The 20,915-nt window shown below is 40.7% G+C and overlaps 1 protein-coding gene across 1 annotated transcript in view; it reads left to right on the top strand.

The window, feature by feature from the left end:
- The window catches only part of clmpb (CXADR like membrane protein b), a 67,879-nt gene extending 62,680 nt beyond the window's left edge, over nucleotides 1-5,199 (top strand). Inside the window, exons 5-7 of the mRNA XM_061073796.1 lie at nucleotides 1,721-1,843; nucleotides 2,334-2,475; nucleotides 4,860-5,199. Of these exons, the coding sequence (XP_060929779.1) occupies nucleotides 1,721-1,843; nucleotides 2,334-2,475; nucleotides 4,860-5,199 (605 nt within the window). The remainder of the gene's footprint in view (nucleotides 1-1,720; nucleotides 1,844-2,333; nucleotides 2,476-4,859) is intronic.
- The last annotated feature ends 15,716 nt before the right edge of the window (nucleotides 5,200-20,915 follow it).

A 20,915-nucleotide genomic window follows, 5' to 3' on the forward strand; every position in this document is an offset into this window, starting at 1 on the left:
TTTAGCTGCTTCACTGGAGTAATTAACAGTTTAAGTGTTTTGCTCAAGGGCGCTTAGATGGGCTGGGATTGTGTATGCCACTGATTCTGCATGCACGGCACGATAGCACAACACGGCCATGTGCTTTGTCAATGTGCTCTGCTGGGATGAGTTCTATAAACACAAGGTTCCAGACTGATACTGATGAAGGCACCTGTGATGTTGAAATGTCAGTGTGGCCCAAGTGAATTATACCTGTATAAGGTCAGTGTGGAGTGAGCGTTTTCTTGGGTTGTGTGTGCATAGTTGAGAAAATCTATTATAATAGACAGAACTGTCAGCCGACCAAAAACAAAAAAACATGGCTCAGTAAGAGCACTGAGACCCATGCAGTGTGGATTCCTGAATAACTCTTGGATCACAACCAAAAATGTCAACCTCCACAAAGTACCTGACACAGTTTAAAGCAGAAAAGAAAAGCGAGTGTTTGGGCAGCTCTCCTCATCTTGAACTCTTTAAACCAGAATAAACACCCCAGGGTGCCAACCTCTCTCTCTTACTTTTCCCTCCACGGTTCAACTGGTGTCGGCGTTGGCACGTGCCCAGACAGAAAGCTTCAAATTAATGACCTCCACCACACAACACCTGTTCAGTCTAATTAGTTTTCATTGGACGATAACACACTGTGTCGGCGGCCATTATTTATGGCTCTGGTGAAAGGCGTTATCACATGGTTGTCATTGGTTGAGATGACTAAATATCCCATGGGGCTGTGGGGCTTCTCTCATGCTCACATTCCTGTTGCTTTCTTCAGGTCTTCTTCTGTGTGGTGGTCCTCAGTCTTAAATAAACTCTCATAAGGGACTGTGCTTACCTGGATACCAATATTCCAAATATTGACCTTATTCTAAACAAGAAATTACTTGGATTGTGGTGTTTACACAAGTCGGTAATAGAATATTCCTGTTAACATGTTACAGAGCAGAGTCTTATTGTAGCTCACTTCATTATGTCCACTTCCGTTTGGTAGATATAAAAACATCCCTGAGGACGACAGGTTGAATGAATTGTGCGAATAAAGAGAGGTTGAGAATAAATCAGGTTTCTCCTCTATTGCCCTTATTATGATGATTTAAATCTCTTTATAATACAAGAAATGTGCTGAAATGTTCTGGTGCACCGATGTTGACAGAATGCAATAGTTCTTTAATTTTAATTCTAAACCTTTGGAAAACAAACGTCAGGATGGTTTATTTGTCTCGTATTGTTATTGTTATTTTTGTTCTTTTTCTAAACAATGCTGTCTTGTAAGTCTTTTTTAGGGTGGGCCCATAATATGCATGACACATCAATCATCATCTTCTACGCCATTACGTCTGACGTTACTGCGGTAGTTGTAGATCCTAAATCATAAATAATAAGATGGGGCTGTTTACCACTTTGGGTGTTGTCATTCCATCTCCTTTTTTATTTTTCCTTCTTGTTTACACCCAGGAAATATGTCATCACTCCGTTATTGAATGAATTATTCAGGTTAAAGTAATCAGAAAATGTTGTTTACACTTTTGGCTTAATCTGGTTCATATCGCAATATTGTTATAATAATCTAAACGTATTCAGTGTCTCTCTTTTTTAGGTCATGATATTTATTTATTCTTGCGTCGTACAAATGAGGATGGTGGAGATGCAGGAAGATTTGAACAACATTTGTAAACAAATAAAAACTGTCTTATTCCCCCAGATCTGAAGAACCCGGAGATGGTAACCCTGAGGAATCTCACCATGGACAACACAGGGTTCTACAGGTGCACAGCCAACAACGACGTGGGGGAGGAGAACTGCACCATCGAGGTCCCGATGCAGCGTGAGTTTGAGGAGGGAAGGGAGTTGACCCCTCGGTGTTCGCCTCGCACCGAACTGTCACGCTGATTGATGGTTATTGTTTCAAACTGCGGCTGGAAATACATTTGTACCTCTTCTCCGCCTTTCCACATACCTCCCTCCTCGCTCACACTTTCCATTCTCACCCCCAGTGCTCCAGCACCAGGTACTGCACTAAACGTATACTGGTGGCTACTGGTCACCACCTCTGCTGCAACAGTTATGTTTCACTGTCACTCTAATACATTTGCCGAGAGGCCCAGCACGGCCGGGGTCATATGTCGAGAAAATGATTACACGTCTAGCACCACAGCAGGAGCAGTTTGGGAGCCTTGGTGCTAAATTGTATTTTGCCAATTTGGCCCAGACAAAGGGAACTTCCCATTAATGAGCAGGAACCATACGAATGATTGATTTTAAGTTCAAGAATAACGACTGGATGTGACCTCTTATTGTATCCTCTCTGTCCACAGGTCCGAGTAACGTTGGTTGGGCGGCGGGTATGGCGGCGGGAATATCCCTCAGTATCCTCATTGTCATATTAATCATCTGGCTCGTCTTCCGGAAGAAAGAGAAGAAGAAGTACGAGGAGGAGGAGACTCCAAACGAGATCAGGTTTGGTCATCGCCCTTTCTTCTCTGGTTCTTTCACATTCTTGTCATTTCGAACTAATTTAACTGCAATGTTTGCTAAAATCCTAGAATTGTGCGACAATATGTGTTTAAGTGTGTTTGTCTGTGTCTTTCTGCTCCTATGTCCTTGTGGGCTGTTGTGTTAGTTTAGCTGCACTGTACACTTTCAGACTTTTAAATTAAGTGAAAAACTGCTTTAGTGTTATTTCAAGTAAGAGCCTAATGTAATATTGCATGTATTAAAAATATGTGATATCTGCCATAACTTGGTTTCGTGAGATACATTTTTCTCTTTATCAGGAACATTCATTTACATATCTCGTGAAAAAAGACAAACAGAAGTATATGGGGTATGTGGTGCCCAAGGTTCTATAATCTTCCCATAGACCCACAGGTTGTTTATTCACCTTAAACCAGAGTAAAGCAGTTAAATAATACAGACAAATCAAATGTAGATGTAACAGTTAAACAAAACCACTATCTAAGTCACTTTCTTTTGATGTTGGAGGTAGGACCTGCTGGGCACTAATAGGCCTGGATGAAGACAATGTCTTGATGCAGGCTTCCAGATCAAAGTCGGCTTAAATGCTTTTATTGGCCTTAAACGATTCCTTGAAATAAAAATGTGGAGAGAAAGAATTCATAGTTTTAAATATTTTACTGCAGGGCACAGTTTAAGAATTAGATAATGCAGTTTCCTATAACATGATGTAGTTAATTAATAATTAATGTTCAATTCAGGAACTGAACACAGTGTAAATGTTAAAATGCATATTATCCTATGGAACAGTGTTTTCTGACTGCATGTCAGAAACATGTGTTTTGATGGACCATTCATTGAGTTTGTTGCACATTCGATTTAACTACAGTCCTGTTTAGCTTTGGTTTGATGGAGCAATGATGGTGATGTAAGCAGGTGGCTGTGTGACCTGCGTGTGGCCTCACACACCAGTCCAGCTGAAAGGAGCACAGCTAAGCAGATCACATGCTAAGTGACACAGCAACAGTCCCTTAACGCATGAATGTGTTTGCTGTCTACCTGTCTCTCTCTTCCTGTGTGTGTGTGTGTGTGTTTGTGTTTGTGTGGGTGTGTGTTTGCCCTCCACAAATGTAATGTTTTCGTGTATTGTTTATTAGTTAGCAGCCCATGCAAAAAAAACAAGTTGATTACAACAAAACTTCCGGGGCTAGCTAACCCTAACCCTTACAAATCAGGGATGTTTAGGAGACTGATATTTATCAGTGTGTGCAGTGTGGTGCAGATCCAAAAAGATAAATGTCAAATTTGAATGTGGTTCCATAATGGGACTGTTGGCCTTGGCAGCGGGAAGCCCTCGCTTCTAGTTTTAGGCTTTAGGATTGATGACATTTTAGCCTTTCCTCAATTTCTGAAGCACTTTCATGGAATGTTCTTGGGTAGAGACATGGTTTTAGTGCTATGGGATTCGATTTTGCTCAGGGTTAAGGTTGGAACTGTGACATTATATTGTAAGAGATAAGAGGGAATGCGTTATCAGTGATTGTCCTCATAAAGACAGGAGCGCAAATGTCTGTGTGCAAGTGTGTGTGTGTGTGTGTGTGTGTATGTGTGTCTGTGTCTGAGTGTCTGTGTCTGTGAGAGAGAGAGTGTAAAAATAAAAGTACAAGGTCAAGAGCTCATCGATTATGTTTTTATGAGTCTGTTCACCCCACCCATACTTTCATGTTTGAATTTCTTGATTGTGCGTGTGTGTGTGTGTGTGTGTGTGTGTGTGTGTGTGTGTGTGTGTGTGTGTGTGTGTGGCGACAATAGAGTGAGAGAGCACACTAGTGTTTATTCCTCATTTTAAAGTCATGTTTACAGCGTGCATCGTTAATGAATGTAAAGGTAACAACATGTTTTCGTGACTTGTTATTATGGATATGTACTGATGTAACAATGAATAATGCAGCATGGTTGAGGGACAACTTCCAGTAAATAAAATGTGTTACCTTGTACATATGTAATACAATCCTTCCCCCTCATCTGCTTGACCCAAACACAGCAGCACAGTAGTGACACACATGTTCACACACACCAATTTTACTGCAAAAAACATTTTCAGCAAAACATTTTTTTTTCCCTTCCACAATTCCATCTGGTGATTTCCACACATTTCATTATTCCATGCAAATATGTTTTCACAAAACTCGGGAGCTGCGGGGTATCTCATGAATTATTCACTTGTCCCATGTGAATAAGGCCCCGGAAAAGTGTGAGAGATCAGTACTGTGTTGTTTTGCTGTTCGCTGTGTGTATGTGTGCTTGCCTCTTTCCTATTTTTAGAGGTACAGTTCATGTAAAATAAAAGAACCATCGTTTTTCTTTGTGTGTGTTTCCAACCACAGGGAGGATGCGGAGGCTCCCAAGGCCAAGCTGGTGAAGCCCAACTCCCTGTCCTCGTCCCGCTCCGGCAGCTCGCGCTCCGGAGCCTCCTCCACCCAGTCCATGGTGCACAACAGCGCCCAGCGTGGTCACCGCCCCCGCCCGCCTGCTGTAGCAGCTCTCAAGAATGAGAATGGACAGCCTCCAGGCTTCCCCCAGTCCCCACCTGCCTACACTACAGTTGTGCCCCCCAAGAACCCTGAGACCCCTACCACTCCCAAATTCAACTCCAGGAACATGTCGGGGCCTACACCCCCAACCCTCATGGTCCCCGCCCAGACCAAGGCCTTTCAGACTGTGTAGAACTGAGAGCCGACCCCTTCCTGCAGCCATGTGAGACCCCTTCCCCATCCCTGCCCAAGTCCCCCTCACCCCTTCCTAAAGACTCTTCCATAAACACAGAAATGAAACTAGTAAAAAGGATGTAATTAAAGGAATCAATACTATAAAGTCCAAAAGAACTTTTAATGAATGCATACTTAAAAAGGGAAAATACGACATGCTTGCCCCCTACTGAATTACATAAAACAACAAAACAGAAGAAAAAAGACAGTCCTGAGATGCAACTGTTTGTATCTCTATGGCTGAAGGCAGAACTTATTTTCTAAGTTCTTTCTTTTGGCTGTGGGAGGCACAGGGAAGCACCGTGTGCAGAGAGGTGGAAGAAGCCCCCTCGTAGAGCTTTTATTTATTTATCGAATCAAAGGGTGAGGCCTACAGCGGAGAAGAAGAAAGAAGGAGAGAAGGCTGGGTAATAAAGGAGATCCAAACTCTGAGCCAATGGAGTCATACAGCATGTTGAGCTTCACTCGTCAACAAATGCGAGATGGATACGAAAAAACGGAGAGGAGGAAAACGAACATCGGACATCCACAGATTGATGTCCTCTGTGGAAGGAGGGGGCTGGGGGGAGGCGTGCGGGCGATTCTGTGGTTCATGTCAGCCCGCACCTCCGACTCACTGCTCCCAGCACCTGCTCCGAAACCACAAACCTCTCCGCCTCCCATGGGCCAGGCCGATTGTGCCCATCCATGTGGACAGACACAGTGCGTGGCATGTGCATCATCTGCCTCGGTGCTCTCGGTCTTTTTCGTGCGCTCATACAGAACCTGCCAGATACCACAGCGGCCCTGAGTCTGACTCAGCCGGCTCGCGAACAGCTCATCTGCTTTACCAATCAGCAGGGGGAACCTTCAGGTACACGGATGTAGCCCTGGCAGTGGAGTCAAAGTCCGATGGAGTTTGTTAGCCCCTCCCACATCCTGTCTACATCAATGGACGTCCTTTTTCTGGTACTGAATATACTCCCTGAATTATTATATAGTATATATTAGGCCTATAGCGAGTCATTTAAATATAGGGGATAAGCATCTAGTAGCCCAGCTGGACTTGTTTTTCTTCTTTCTTTCGGGTTTTCCTGTGTCTCTTCTCGTTGAACAGGTTGTAAAGGGTGACAGACAGCCGTGTGTCCATTCGTCCATATGAAGAAGTGCCACCAATCCCTAGGATGGGTTATTATCGTTGCTTTATTTTTTATTTTTACTCTTACGACATTTCTGAAGTGAAACCAAAATCTGTTACCATGAATGTGTGATATATAATGATATTGGATCCCATTACATTCAGCCTCCGATAAGATACTGAATCAATATTCGAGCTAAGGCACAAAGAATTGACCTTGACATTCAATTTCACAAAGTCTGAATGAATGGAACGCTGAGTATGATTCTGGAGACTTTAATTGTGTCGGGTGTGTATGGTATCATAGTCAGAACTCTCCCTGGATCCATAACAATGGAGTGGCACTCGATTGCTGTCTCGCTGAATCACGGGGCCCTGCTTGGTTATTGGTTGAGCCGCACTATTGGCCAATCCCCCCTTTGTCATATCCTCCGACAGACCCAGTGCAGTTTGATTGAAAGTAGCTGAAAAAAAGGGCAAGTAGCCTATCTAGTGTGCCTTTGCAATCCCTCTTCCTTTTGATGGTTTCTTTCTTCGTCCTTATCTTCAGCACACCAGTGGTAAAGTCTCTGGTCACATCCAGCTTCGAGGGTCAACAGCAGCGAGTAGCAAAAGATACAACTTCACAAACTCGCCCCAGTAATAAACAGACGCAGCCTCGGCAGCACAAGCAGAGTGAATTATATCCGTGGTGAGAAAGCAATCCCGTGTCACGGGACAATGTAATGTATATTCTGTAATCAGTCTTGTTTTATATTGTACATACGGATAGATATATGCACATGATGTCATTTAATTTAACAAATTAGGGTATTAGCGGAGAGATGTAGCCCTTACAAATGAGTCAAATGGGAAACCCAAAAGTGAATTTAAACCATGTACTTTTACAGATGTTGTATTCTGAGGGAGTTCATGTGAAACAAACATTATCACATGTATGGAAGGTGCAGGAAGGTGCTGAAAGAAAGGCATCTGGCTCAGTCCAAAGGAAGACACTCTGTCTTTACAACTACACACCAAATTCTGGTGAGATGTTCTATGGATGTTATTGATCCTGTGGGAACTATTTCATTTGATTAAAGTGACCCGGTGACCTTTCCTGAGGCATCGCCGCTGGGTTAAGAATTTCCCTTGACCAGCACTTTGGTCAATAACGACTTATCTTGAAAAAGTCACTTCCAGATGACCACAGAATCTGCTGTGAGTATTTATAGACGACACATGATGAATATTGTTTGGTGTAACCCTGACCTTTAACCTTGTATTCCATCCAGCTAAAATTTATGCACAAGATATATCAAACCCATTAGGCAGATTGCCATGAAATGAAGTGAGCATGTTAATATTATCAAAAATAAAGTGTTTTTAATGTTAATGGTTCTATGACCTTTCCTCTCAGGACAAACTTGACAACTTATCTTCACGACTGGTTCTAATAATCAGTATGTCTAACACTTTAATATTATATCCTGTTATTAATGTTTCAGTGATTTAACCTTTGTTCCACTTTACAAATCTGAAAAATGTATAACCATACGATGAGAAGTGCTGAAAACCAACATCTGTCTGAAAGCACATGTGGTTTGACTTTGACCCGTGGAATTTCACGTGACTTAACTGTAAGGGACGTTTTCTGGGGGAAAAAATGCCTTTTATATACAACTAGAGGTAGAAGCTCATATTTGACCAGGGAAGCTACTGGATGAGTGGGTCTGTGCGTGCGTGCTTGCGTGCATGCATGCATGTCTGTGAATGTGTGTGAGTGTGTGTGTGTGGGTGTGTGCATGTAAATTCAGTATAAGCCCTTGGGCCACACCCACACATTCTCATGTTAGCCATTCAGTGAGTGAGAAGGATCCAGTCAGGCAAAGTAACCTCTATCTAAATTGATATGACTGCAGACTGGCAGTGTTTACTTTCATTTTCATTGACTTACATGCCTACTGAACCTGGCGTCACAGGCAGCAGTCGTGTTTTTGCTTGTGGGGGTGGCATCTTGAGACAAATCACGTCCATAATTCATAACCGTCGTCAGCTCTGGAGGCTACATGTACGCTCCGTCTCTTCTCTAGCCGTCTCTCAACGTATAATGCACTCCCTGGGTGTAATGATGGCATCTCAAGGCTCACGCACATCCACACACATAGACACACAAAACAAACAGGTACCCATGTACACAGGTGCACATGGAAACACAGGTGTGTTCTCCATGTACACTCACAGATGCACATGGGCACAAACACATGCACACACACACACATAAAAGCCCAAACTGCAATCCTTGTCATTTCTGCTCCTTCAGAATCGATATGATGGATTGAATGTCCGGTGGTATTACGACTGACTGATGGAACCAGGATACCAAATGCAGCAGAGAAAGGGAAAACACTGCACACACACACTAACACACACACACATATAACACACACGTGCATGCCGACACACATGCATTCATGGACAGACACTGCTATGCATCTTAACAATCTGGGTTGCATGTGATTCAAGACTTTTTGTTGGGAATCAGAAGAGTTAAAACAGGACTGATATTGAGCCAGGCTTGTGGGCTCCTGCCATTGAATTTCCCCCCCCCACCACAAATGAAAGTAGCAGTGGAGGTGGAGGATGGTATGCAAGTCTTCCAGCTGTTAAATTCCTCCAAGCTTTTTTTTAATATTTGCTTTCCAGCATCAGCAAGTCTCAGGTGGCAGATTCCCCCGGTTTATGAGCCCTCGTGTTGCATCCCTCAATTCTCTGAAAAACCTGCGCTGGCTCCGACAAATTCATTTTAAGTAGCTTTGGTCAGTTCAGTCGAGGTTGGAGGAGGAAAGTCTTAACACACGACGAGGGTCAGCAGCACATCCAAAATCATTCTCGAAAACTATATCCATCAGCACGATACAATGTCTTATTATCGACACACAACGGTGCAGTAAACATGAAATCGTTAAAGGTTATCCTGCAGATACGATAGGAGCACGGATCTCATGTAGCCACAGGGTTTTATGTTCTATTAAGCAGTTTTATTTCTGATTGAAGCTGTTGAGTGGGACAAAGCCATGCTCAGACTTTGTGGTTTAGCCTTGTGTCTCGATATAAGGGAATGTGATGTATCATTACTTTTAAGGGAGGAGAGTCAACCCAGAGGAAGAAAGCAAAGGTAACTGCATGTCATAGAAGATTGAGCAGATGAACGGGAATGCTTTGCTTTGATGTAACATAACAGTATTAGGCTAAAAAGACAAAAAAAAGAAAATCTACAATTGTAAATATACTCACAACAATTTTTATGAAGCTTTATTTTTGTCTTCATTTGTTTGATAATTTTTTTTTCATCCATGTACTTTGTACTTTTTTGTGTGCTATACACTCATCACTGGCCTGTGTGGGCTGCGTGTGATTGGCTGTTTCTCTTGACCGCATTGTTTTGATGTCAGGGGCAGACACGCTCAGGGCGGCGATACTGAAGGGAAATATAAGACACCTTTGTTTTTCTGTACACTCATCTGTTTTTTCTGCCGTGGCTTCTCTTTTGGTTTTGTAAAAAAAAACAGTACAGGTTTTTTTGGGGTTTGTTGGTTTGATGAAAAACAATCCATGTAAATATCACAAGTAAAAAATGTATATTTTTACGACTTCTGAGTTATTACTCTTTCATTTGCAAATAAAATATTCAATGACAACTTAACTGGTTGCATGGTATCTTGATTTAGATTTTGTTTGGCCCTGATGTGAATATATTATCACTGCCCGATCTCCTCTGTTTGTGATTTGTATATATAAAAAAAAAATGCTGCATTAGCTGTCTGATTAACAAGCTACTCACACAGTTTATTATAATTACCCCCCAGGTAACATTTTAGACACAGGCTCTTGTAAAACATTCCCTGGGAGGTAAAAAAAAAAGATCTGTGTCTCATGGTGTGCGGACATTTCGTCTTTTCGGTTTTCATCACTTCTGTCCTGCACCCATGATTGATAACCTTCCCAGAAAACTTAGAGGTGGAACAGGAAAAAAAGCCAGCAGCAACATTATCAATGTTTTTTAGCATTAGCACCATTTAAAAATCAACTCACAAGAAGCAATTCAAAACTAAGTAGGACATTCTTTGCATTGAACAGAAGGATAGATTTGATAATAGTCTTTAAATTCTCACAGTTGCATTTAAACATGATTAGTTGTGATGGTAGTGTAGCAATGGTGAAGCACTGAATGTTCAACATAAAGGATGAGCTATCCAGAGTGAGTTTCAAGACTCAGCAAGTTGACCACAATGTCGAACATCAATCTATAACCTGCGCCTGAGGAATGATTACAGTGTATATATGCAGTATATATATATATATATATATATATATGAACAGCTTGAACTTTATATATACAACTGGTGATCAGCTTCCACAGGAATTAATCTTAGAACATCCCTAGCTTAGACATAAAGGGACACTGGTGTGGTTCTAAAGTATTCTATTACAAATATGGGTGTCACATTCTGCACAGTTGTCCTAACTATAAGTCCAGGACGGGCTGAAGATGACACATGGGGCCGGGGGGGACAGAGTTCTCTTCCTCTTCCTCTCTCTTGATCTCTAGCCCCTCAACGTGACACTCAGGCACGAGGCAACATGTCAGCAATATCTATTGACCTGTCAGCCACTTATTGACTGCCATTCATCTCTTCCCTCTGTAAAGTTCTTATGTTGACGATCTATTGAACTGCCCAGATGGAGTGTGTGTGGCACCCCTGGTTAAAGAGACAGGGCGTGACTTTATCTGCGAGCTTCAAGGATCCGCACGAAAGGTGCAACAAAGAAAAGGTCCCAAAAGCAGCGTCCATGCACGAGGAGATAACGCCCCAGAGTAAAGGCACATGAACGAGCCATGGGGGATAATGCAATCACCAGAGTGTTCTCTGACATCTGTTTGTTGAGGAGCTGGCTGCAGACTGCTGTGCTAAATTTACATCTTTTCAAAACAAGGCCTCCATATCCAGCAAGATCACATTTTCGAGGCCAGACCACATTTCTCCACTCCCTGTTCCATGCCGCCGTGCCCATTGTTCCACATGATCGGCCATGTATGATGACACTGTCCTAAACCCATCGCACTGGCAGGCCCACGCACACACACGCACCTATAAATAAATGCATTTGGTGTGTTACATTTGATTATGGCTCAGAACATCAGAAAGCTGACGATGATGGTTCGTAGTGTAACGGATGACCTGTTTTTATTTATCTATCTGTTTTTATTTTTAATCTACAACTGGCTTTTTACAGCCTATTTGCGCTGTTGCAAATCATCTAATAGCATGATGTGTCGCAATTACGAAAAGGAACCCCACACTTTAAGTAGCCCAGATACAATAAATGTCATCACACAGATAAGGAGTCTTTTGGCTCTGAGCTGGCTTTGTAGCCTAATTAATAGGAAATCGTATTTTGCCCTCCGTCTCTCTCTGTAATCTGCAAAGTAAATACTTTTAGATTGCCACTTAAGGCCTTTGTAATTGAGGTTGCTTATATAATAGCATCCCCTGGTGTTGATCGGGGATAGTTCTCATGTTATCTGTTTTGCCGAGAGGCTCCTAATGGGATAAGAGAGAAATCATAATTCACACATCACCAGTCGAGATTAGCTAATTAGAAATCTCAAGTGTGACCTACAACGTATGAATGAAAACAGGTGCTGCCGGCAACTTCTGGAATATGACGGTCTGTTTCACTCGTGTTTGTGTCACTCTTTTTCAAACTCAGCTTTCTTTTTTTTATGTCTGTGAGGCCTGGACAGTATTTTCTTCTTTCTTGGAAATTGACCTTACCACTAATCACCAGATCTAATTCCCTGTGTCTCTGCAGATAACTAATCTAATCCCACCACAAACAAAAAAAATCAAAGTACTGATTGCACTGTGCACTGTTGTCCTATATGGTTAATTGTAGGAACATAGCACTAATACTGTTAGTGGTATTCCACAGAGTCCAGGTACTATACATGAGTGGCTTTGCTTAAAGCTCCCTCTGGTGGAACCTGATAGGTGCACCAAGGGCAACACAGATGAGTGGGAGAGGTGTAGATGGATAGTAGATCAGTAGGCTATGATAATCATGAATTGACACTGCTTCCTGGTAAAGATATGCAGTTTATTTTGAGTTTGGATCAAATAAAATAAGACTTTCTATAATAACTGTATTCCATTCAAACCCGATACGGACTATAAATAAAGATGGCCTCATTATTCATCATTTTAGACCAGAGGCTGCGTCTATCAGGAGATTGAGTCATGGTATCAGGGTCCCGCTGGTGCGTGCACTCCACCTTTTGCTTCAGCTGTTTTTATAGCATCAAATGAGAAATTAAAACCAAACGTTCTCCATTGAAAACTTCAACACATCAGAACTACCGAAAAGGGCAGAGGGACTATAAAAGTCACTTTTGGGGGGGCTTCATGTTGTCAATATTTATATACAGTTTATGATCTAGAAGCTTATCCTCACTTAATACAAAATTATTATTGAAAATCTATGAATATCACTGTGGACCTTTTTCTAGTGCTTGGTGAGTCTTTGCACTGATTATGCTCCGGTGATGAAAATTACACTGCGACCCACATTTCATTTATATTCAACTCTCTGGCAACTGCACTAATTATAGTGCTGACATATATTTATATCGAGAAGTTAATAGCATGCTATTTTTCAGCACTTGTTCCCTGCTGATGATTCCACTTTAAAAACATAGAGTATGGCTGAACTCTGTTATAAATTATCCATTTGTCAGGGGCAAAATTGCAAACTAACCATCTGATACTCTTCTATCTGACAGCGAAAATTATGATTAATGCACGTCTGACATTCCTGATAAATGTAAGCATCAATTTACATTGTGATCCTCTGATCTTCATAGATGAGCTTTGAAGTAAGCGCTGCGTGAGATGTGTCACCTTCTTTGGTGCAAAACTGCCTGCACACTCAGTGTTCACAGGAAAGCTATTAGTGCATCTAATTGAAAAATGAATCAATTAATGATAGAGCTCTTTTTAAATGGAGCAAGCAAGTGAAATTAACTGGGGGCTAAATTAGTTATAAAAGATCCATATATCTATAGAACCACTCAGTTGAGGATTTCTCCTTCAGGCTCTGATACCTTGTACAACACACGTCCTTCTATTGACTCACAGGATGTTCGTCTAAAATGTTGATCAAAATATGCTATACAATACAATTTTACAAGATTTCCATTCTTTCAGCAATCACGAATCTAATCTGGACACAGCAAACAGAAGTGAATGTCTACGAGTTTGAAACTAAACACTGAGAGACAGAATATCAATTCAGGAAGGAATCTGAAGAAAAAAAAAAAAATTCAAGTTTAGGATTTCAATTGAGATGGTTGAAGTAAATAAAATCAAGAGGCCTAAGGCGAAGGGATTCAATTTGATGTGTCAGGAAATGCAGCTGAAGTCTAGCCCTCCATTTGAATGTAACAAACCACAGTAGGCTAATCCACTCGTATAGAGCCAGCCATGTTGTGTCTTCACAGATATCCCAGCACAGAGGCCGTGAGATAAACCGACAGTTAGCTACCTGCCTCCTGCCCAAGCTAGCAGCGTTAGCAGCTATCAGCTAAACACACAGGTACTTAGCAGGCTAAACACTAATAGCCTACAGTTTATTTTCTTTGTCAATACATAGCACGGAGCTAAAACATCTAACATGCGCCTTAAACACGATTTTACAACTGTAACGTTTAAAGCTAGTTTAAATAATCCGTAGACAGTTTTCTTTAAGTACAATATAAGGAGAATGGTTAGCACCTGTTGATAAACTGTGCTAGAATATTTCAAAAAAAAAGTTTAAGTCATAGTTAAACTTGTTAACTCCCGCTGGAAATTACGATTAATTATTACAGTCGCTCTCAGTGAAAACAAGACAAGCTTATTCTATTCGATACATTTTTGTTCCCTTGACACAACAAAGGTACTCCTTATTGTAATTTTTTTTTTTACTTAACAAATTACAAAAATAGTTTAAAGCAACAAATATAAATAAAAGTGTATTAACAACACCAGGGGATATAAACAAAGTTTCACATAAAATACAAAACTGTCATAAAGTAAACAGATTTAATTAAGAAAATTTTGTGTGAGTGTATAAAATGTAAAAGCATCACAAGTTTAGTCCAAACCAAAGCTTTTTGTACTTTATATATATATGTAAACTTTATTAATGAGCCAATTAGCAAAAAAAATGAATGAATTAATTCTTGCAATAAACAGTACTTCCTGTTATATTTAGCAAATGTTTACTTGCCTGACTGATAAATGTCAAAATAGTGCACGGTCAAGATGAGTAGATGTTGTGTATTGAGTATGTATATTTACATACAGTTAGGAACTGGGTCGGTATTTATTTTCATAGTGAATTGTGTGTTGTTGGTGTAATTTTATTTTGAGTAAGAAGTCAGTGGAAAGTCTAGTAAATCCTGAGGTATATTTTGAGGTTTAACTGTGCTGTGTTACAACACGACTGACTGTGGTACGAGACGTTGCTGTGAAACTGCAGACATCTCTGCCCGTTGCTGCCTGTTGCTACGGGAGCCGTCACCTGGGACAATAAGGATCTAATTGGGGCTTTGGCTAATAAGAAGAAGAACCCTGTTAGCGGCCACGGTGGTGTGGTGATTAGGCATCCATCCCCTCTGCTGAACACTTATCAGCCCCTGCAATGTCATGAATCTATCTTGTGATGGTAGAGGTGATGCATGCCAACTGTGTCAGAGCCAGATTACACAGCTCAGTGATAGTGTGAGAGCACTAAGGGGCATCTGTCTAATGATGCGGCTTCTGAAGAGATCTTTTGGGGTTCGGAAACTTTGTTCTGCGCACTGATCGGATTAAAACAAAAGTGTGAAATATGCCAAACTTCTCATGACATTCCCTCACTCTGGGCAAGAATTCACAAGGGTTCATTCTGGCCTAAGGAACTGCTTTGCTGTTTCTGCTTTTATCACATAGGAACCATGTTATCATGGAAAAAAAGTGTGAGTGTGTTTGTGTGTGTGTGCGTGCGTGTGTGTGTGTGTGTCTGACTGTTGCCAGAGGTAAAACTAGTGCTATTTGTTCTGGTCAAAACAATCATCATGCTTAATTCGCTGTTAACTTTTAGTCTTCTGAACATAGCATCAATAAAACATTCACACTTGCACCGCATATTAGCATCAGGATGCATTTTAATGTGGATGAACATGTAAATGTTCTCCACCAGCATGTCTTTAAAACTCCCCTGCAGAAAAAGAATGGGTGATCGGTTATCTGTGAATCCAGGAGTTAAAGGACCTCTGAACGTCAGGTGTCCGAGCTCGCCTTGTGTGGACGGAATTTGAGGATGTGCTGCCAGCTCCTCTGTCTGTGTGACAGTAAAAACACTGTAAAAATGTCACTGCTCTCCTGACAGTTTTTGTGCCACATTGCTGTCGTTGCTTTGCTGCGGGCTCGTTATAAATCTGTGACATTATTCATCACTGAGTCATGTTTTTTGCCATGCCTGCAATTTGCAAATAAGTTTGCTTTCATTCACCAAATTATGGGTTTATCCATCAAACGATGATGTGACAGTTTAAAAACTTCATGTTATGTAACCGTGTGTTAATGCAACTTCTTGTTTTCCTAATTCAGAAAACCCACTAAACTTGTGCAGAGCTCTTTTTTGGTGCATACTGTACATGTTCAGTCAGCGGGATTTTTTATTGCCAGTTGATTAAATTGCTCTTAGGGAAGCACTAATAAAGAATTCATCTGGTCCAGCCCATAACACTTCTCCAAGCGTGGCAACTTTCCAAATGGATGAGTATAGATGCTTTTGTTACTTCACCATTTCCAATCAGCAAAATTAACAGCCACTGCTGCCAACCATGGTGTCATTCTGTTCCTGTTTAGGATACTGAGGAAAGGGAAGTAAAGACATGAATCGAACAACAGCTAAAAGAACTAATGTTTTTCTAAAATATGATACGGTATATAATAAAAAAAATGCTTTTACATTCAGCACTGCTGCCTTTTAGGGTTTATTTTTTTCCAGCAATACTTTCATTGAAAATATGCTGATGTGTTAATTATATATTGAAAATGTGTGATTTCCAATAAGATAACAGGTAACAGGCCTTTTCACATCTGTAAGGCTGAAGCAAGGTCCAAACCAAGGCTTATCTCTTTGTTACATTCCATCCATAAGCCGGGACTAGTTATCAAATTATTCCCACACTGCAAAGGAACTGCACTATGGTAAAGTTTGATACGGACATTCGGCCTAAACTGAAAAGTCCAAAGGTCCGGATCAAACGTATGAAATCCCCATTGTCTAAATTGTAGTATTTTAGGAATGTTTCTTTCGTCTGAGCTTCTGTAACCAGCAGTAGACAGGGAGCTAGTCTGCAATGATACCTTGTGGTTAGAAATATTGCTCGTCTCTAACGCCAGCAGCTCCTTTACTGAACTTGTTAGAGCTCGTTCAGAACTTGGAGTCACAAGTAAACTCAGTCCAGCTCACAGGTAACGCAGGACTTATGCTAATGGAGAGGACTTGGCTGATGCGAGGTGACACAGAGGATGTACCCGACAAGGTCAGCATGTTTCCCATATTTTCAGCAACTTTCTGCTTCCATTTTCATACTGAAACAAATGTGTCCGGTCTGGTGAGAGCAGATGAGGATCTGCTGAGACCTGGCCCAGAAAGAGTTTTTCTCCAGTGTCGCGAGTCAAACCAAATGTTGTGGGTGGGGATTGGATAGCCACTGACACACACACACAATGAGTGGTTGCAGAAAGGGCAAAGTGACACTGCCTGATACGAATGCAGCAAAAGAAATGCATGAAGGAGCTCGTGGGGCTTTGCTCTGACCCTGCTTGTGAAGTGGAAGATTGTAAATTCATGATTAGACGCTGTGTGATATGGCGTCTGAGTGGTTTAAATTATTGAACTGTGTCAGTTTGTGCTCTGCAGCTGATTCCGATGCACTTACTTCCATGTCGCAACATCCTAGTTGGCCGCTGTGACAGTGGATCTAGAGAGTCTCAGGGTTCTAATGAGGACTCAGTCCAAGCTGGGACTGGCAAATGAGGCAGATCCAAGCCTTGGTCGAGGAATTGATCTTGGCTTTTATCTCTGTGAGATCCCATGCAGCAGCTCCCTCTCAAAATCCACCAACACAGCTAAGATCCAAGCCATGGAGGAGTTTAAATCTGGGTGGAAACAGGCCTTCCCCTTCCTCGTCTATTTTGGAAAGCAAAACTATTAACTGGTTGTTGACAGCAGAGAGAGAGAAAGAACACTGGCGGCTTGCCCATATTCTCATTAAAATGTTTTGCTTGAGTGAAAATATGCGGCAAAGCAGTTTTTTTTCACCAAAGTTGTCGCACAGTTCTACCACAGCACATTTGGGCTAGCACATGTGTTTATTAGAGGAGGTCTGTGATACTGAGATCACTGGTGCTCATTTAAATGTGACAGCGCTGCGTCAGGCCTCAAGTCTTTTTCTACAGTTTCCTGTGAAACCTGCTGGGAAGCTTGGGAAAAGACTTCATTTTAAATTTCAAACTCCACTTCGCAGTGAGAGCCTTACAGACTTTTCAAAAAAGTTTTTTTATGACCACAGATATTTGATCATTTCAATGATGAGTCAGCAGTTTTCAGTATTAAACATTGGTAGTTTTCAGTTATGGCAATTAGTCCATCTGGCAGACTTGACTGTTTTAACACAAGATTTTCTGCTGCAAATAATTAACTGATAATTCAAATGCAGATACTATTGGTAAAAGGCTGCATTCAATAGTAATAGTGCTTTACGATGTATTGGTCTAAGCCTGTGATTCTTTCATTTCAACCAGATAGTTGTGGAGATTTTTTTTAATATGATAATAAAATTATTAAAGTAATTAAAATAATGATTATAAGACGCAACTTGAGGGGATGAGAATGACGGATCTATGCATTTGGTATTTGTTCTCAGTATCTTGTTCATGAGCTCTTCGACATGTGAACAGATGGGGCTGGGCGACCCAGGGTTCCTGGACAAGCTGCGCTTCCTGAGCCAAGGTTTCTTTAGTTTTAGGTCTTTAGGCTTTGATTTTAGATTAAAGGCTATTTCACAAATGTATTTTTACATAGAGCTAGCCTTTTTTTTAGCTCACTGGGATGATTAGGTTAACAACAGACATGAGTTCTCTAGCTACTCCAGCTTCCTTCCACAGTCTGAAGACACACAAGTTGCTCCCTACCTCATGCCCAATGTCACCTGGGATTGGCTCCACCCACCCAGCCACCAGCTCATCCCCCGTGGATAAGCAGTATATATATATATATATATATATGATTTTAGTAAATCTTCAGAATTGTAATATTGGAATATATTGGAAGGTAGAAGTTATTTGTTTTAAACCTTTTTGGATAATATTCAGTGTGAAAGTGTGATTAAATACCCACCCATCTCAAAATTGTTACTATTCTTTTTCTATGCCAAGACACTTATATCAGCTGACTATGAGTTATATAGCTGATGGTTTTGCTTTGTTAGCCAATATGGTAATACATTTCAGAATGGATTTTTCTCAGTTCAATCGATTCAGTTCCTGATCAGTTGCTTAAATCAGATAAATTGTCCTTGGGTAAAATGTATTACATTCAACAGGAGAACTACTCTGTTATGTCCTCGAACATAAAATTTGATGAAGTGCACATTGTCAGATCCTCTTTAAAACATTTCCGGGTTATAAACATTTACTCTATCTCTTTCTTTTTTCTTCCTTTTTTTTCTTAAACTGCAAAATTACTAAAGCATGACACAGCAATATATTTAAGCAGATGAAAAAATCTCAACCACTTAAAATGGCTTCTTAACTATTCATGTTTTAAAAAGTAAATGCTGTCTCAAACAGCTCCACATGGAGTCAGTAGCAGATGCTTCAGCTAAGTACAGACATCAACTTTAATGATCACTTTGAGCACAGACAGAGCAGAAAGTGAAAGTTTGCTCACTTATTCATCTGTGCTGTTCAACTACACTTTGTGTTGACGAGACATGGGCCTGATGTCTGCCAGCAGCTGGTAACTAGAGTCAGCTCCTCAGCAGGGAAACACTGAATAAAGAAGAATCCACACACTGTTTGTGGCCAGAGATAAGATCTCTCAGAGCTCAGATCAGTGTCCAGAGTGCTTTATATTTTTTTTATTTGTCCATCTGATAGACTCTGGAATTGAGACACCCAAAGTCAACTAACCACCATCAAGACAGTCTTGTAGTTGCATCAGATTTTCATTCACATTATAATGACAAACAAAAAATGTTACACATCATGCAGCATTCACTGAAAATGTACACTCAGCACTGCAGACTGAGAAAAGTAGAAAATGCAAAAATCGGACTTGTGTATTTAAAGAATTGATATGGTTTCATTCAAATGCTGTCATTATCGCAATCAATCTGAGAGCCAATTATTTATATTAAGGCCAATTTGTTAGCATGTTTAAAATGTGTCTCTGAAATAACAAACAATGTTAGCCTAGAAAAATTGAAATTAAATGGGGGAAAGATCAGTGGACAAAAGATCTACATTTGCGTAAGACTCTTCTGTCAAACCTGACTTTTAATGTTTCCTGTAAAGAAGTTTGAAACAAAACATCTCACTTGATCCATGTTTTTCTCTCTTCATATCTTGTTTGAATGTTTGGAAAGGTTTGTTATGTGTCAATTGTCGAAACTTAAACCAAACCCATGCTATGTGAATCAAAATATATTATTAACAAAGTATGAGAATGCTGTATAAATCTTTGATTTTGCAGCTCCATTCATATATCTATGTAGAAATTGATCTTGGTTTATAGTTAAGAAGAAAGTTTTTAAGTGTAAAATAGTGTTCCTGAATTGTAGCTGAGGTACAGTAATGGATGATGAGTCTCTACAGACCCAAAGCAGAAGCAAAGTATGCCCAGCAGGGGGCATGTCTTTTTGTAAGTTTTATTCCAAGTGTGCTGAAGAGATTTTGTATAGTTTCATGACATCATTCATGCTTGACGCTTCAGTGCAAAAACTTGAGACTCAGTCCAATCGGTCGTCATGCCACAGTAGTGTTTACAACGGTTCAATTTCCATAATATATACTATGTCCTCACCTATTGAGTGACCATCTGCCTGCCCTTTGAGCTTTGAGAACATTTACCACACCTTTTCTGCCCTCAAGACATAAACAGAACATCCCCCATCTCCATATATAATGCAACTTCTACAGACTTCCTTAAACATGAGTCAGAGAGCAAACGTCAGACTCTTCGCAGCATAATGGTCAAAATAAACACTGAAGAACCTAGAAATATTAACACATTTATGTCCATCAGACGGCTGTATCCTTGTACATTCACAGCCATGAATCCAATTTGGTGTGTGGAGTTTAATTTAAAATGTAAAATAAAATAATTTCTGTAAAATAAGCTTTTTTAAGATCATCTGTTTGGTCTCTAAATAATCAATTTTTCCAGCATTAAGCTGCAGCGAAGTAATCAGGCCAGTA

The sequence above is a fragment of the Limanda limanda genome, chromosome 6, assembly GCF_963576545.1.
Source record: "Limanda limanda chromosome 6, fLimLim1.1, whole genome shotgun sequence".
Classification (NCBI taxonomy): Eukaryota; Metazoa; Chordata; class Actinopteri; order Pleuronectiformes; family Pleuronectidae; genus Limanda; species Limanda limanda.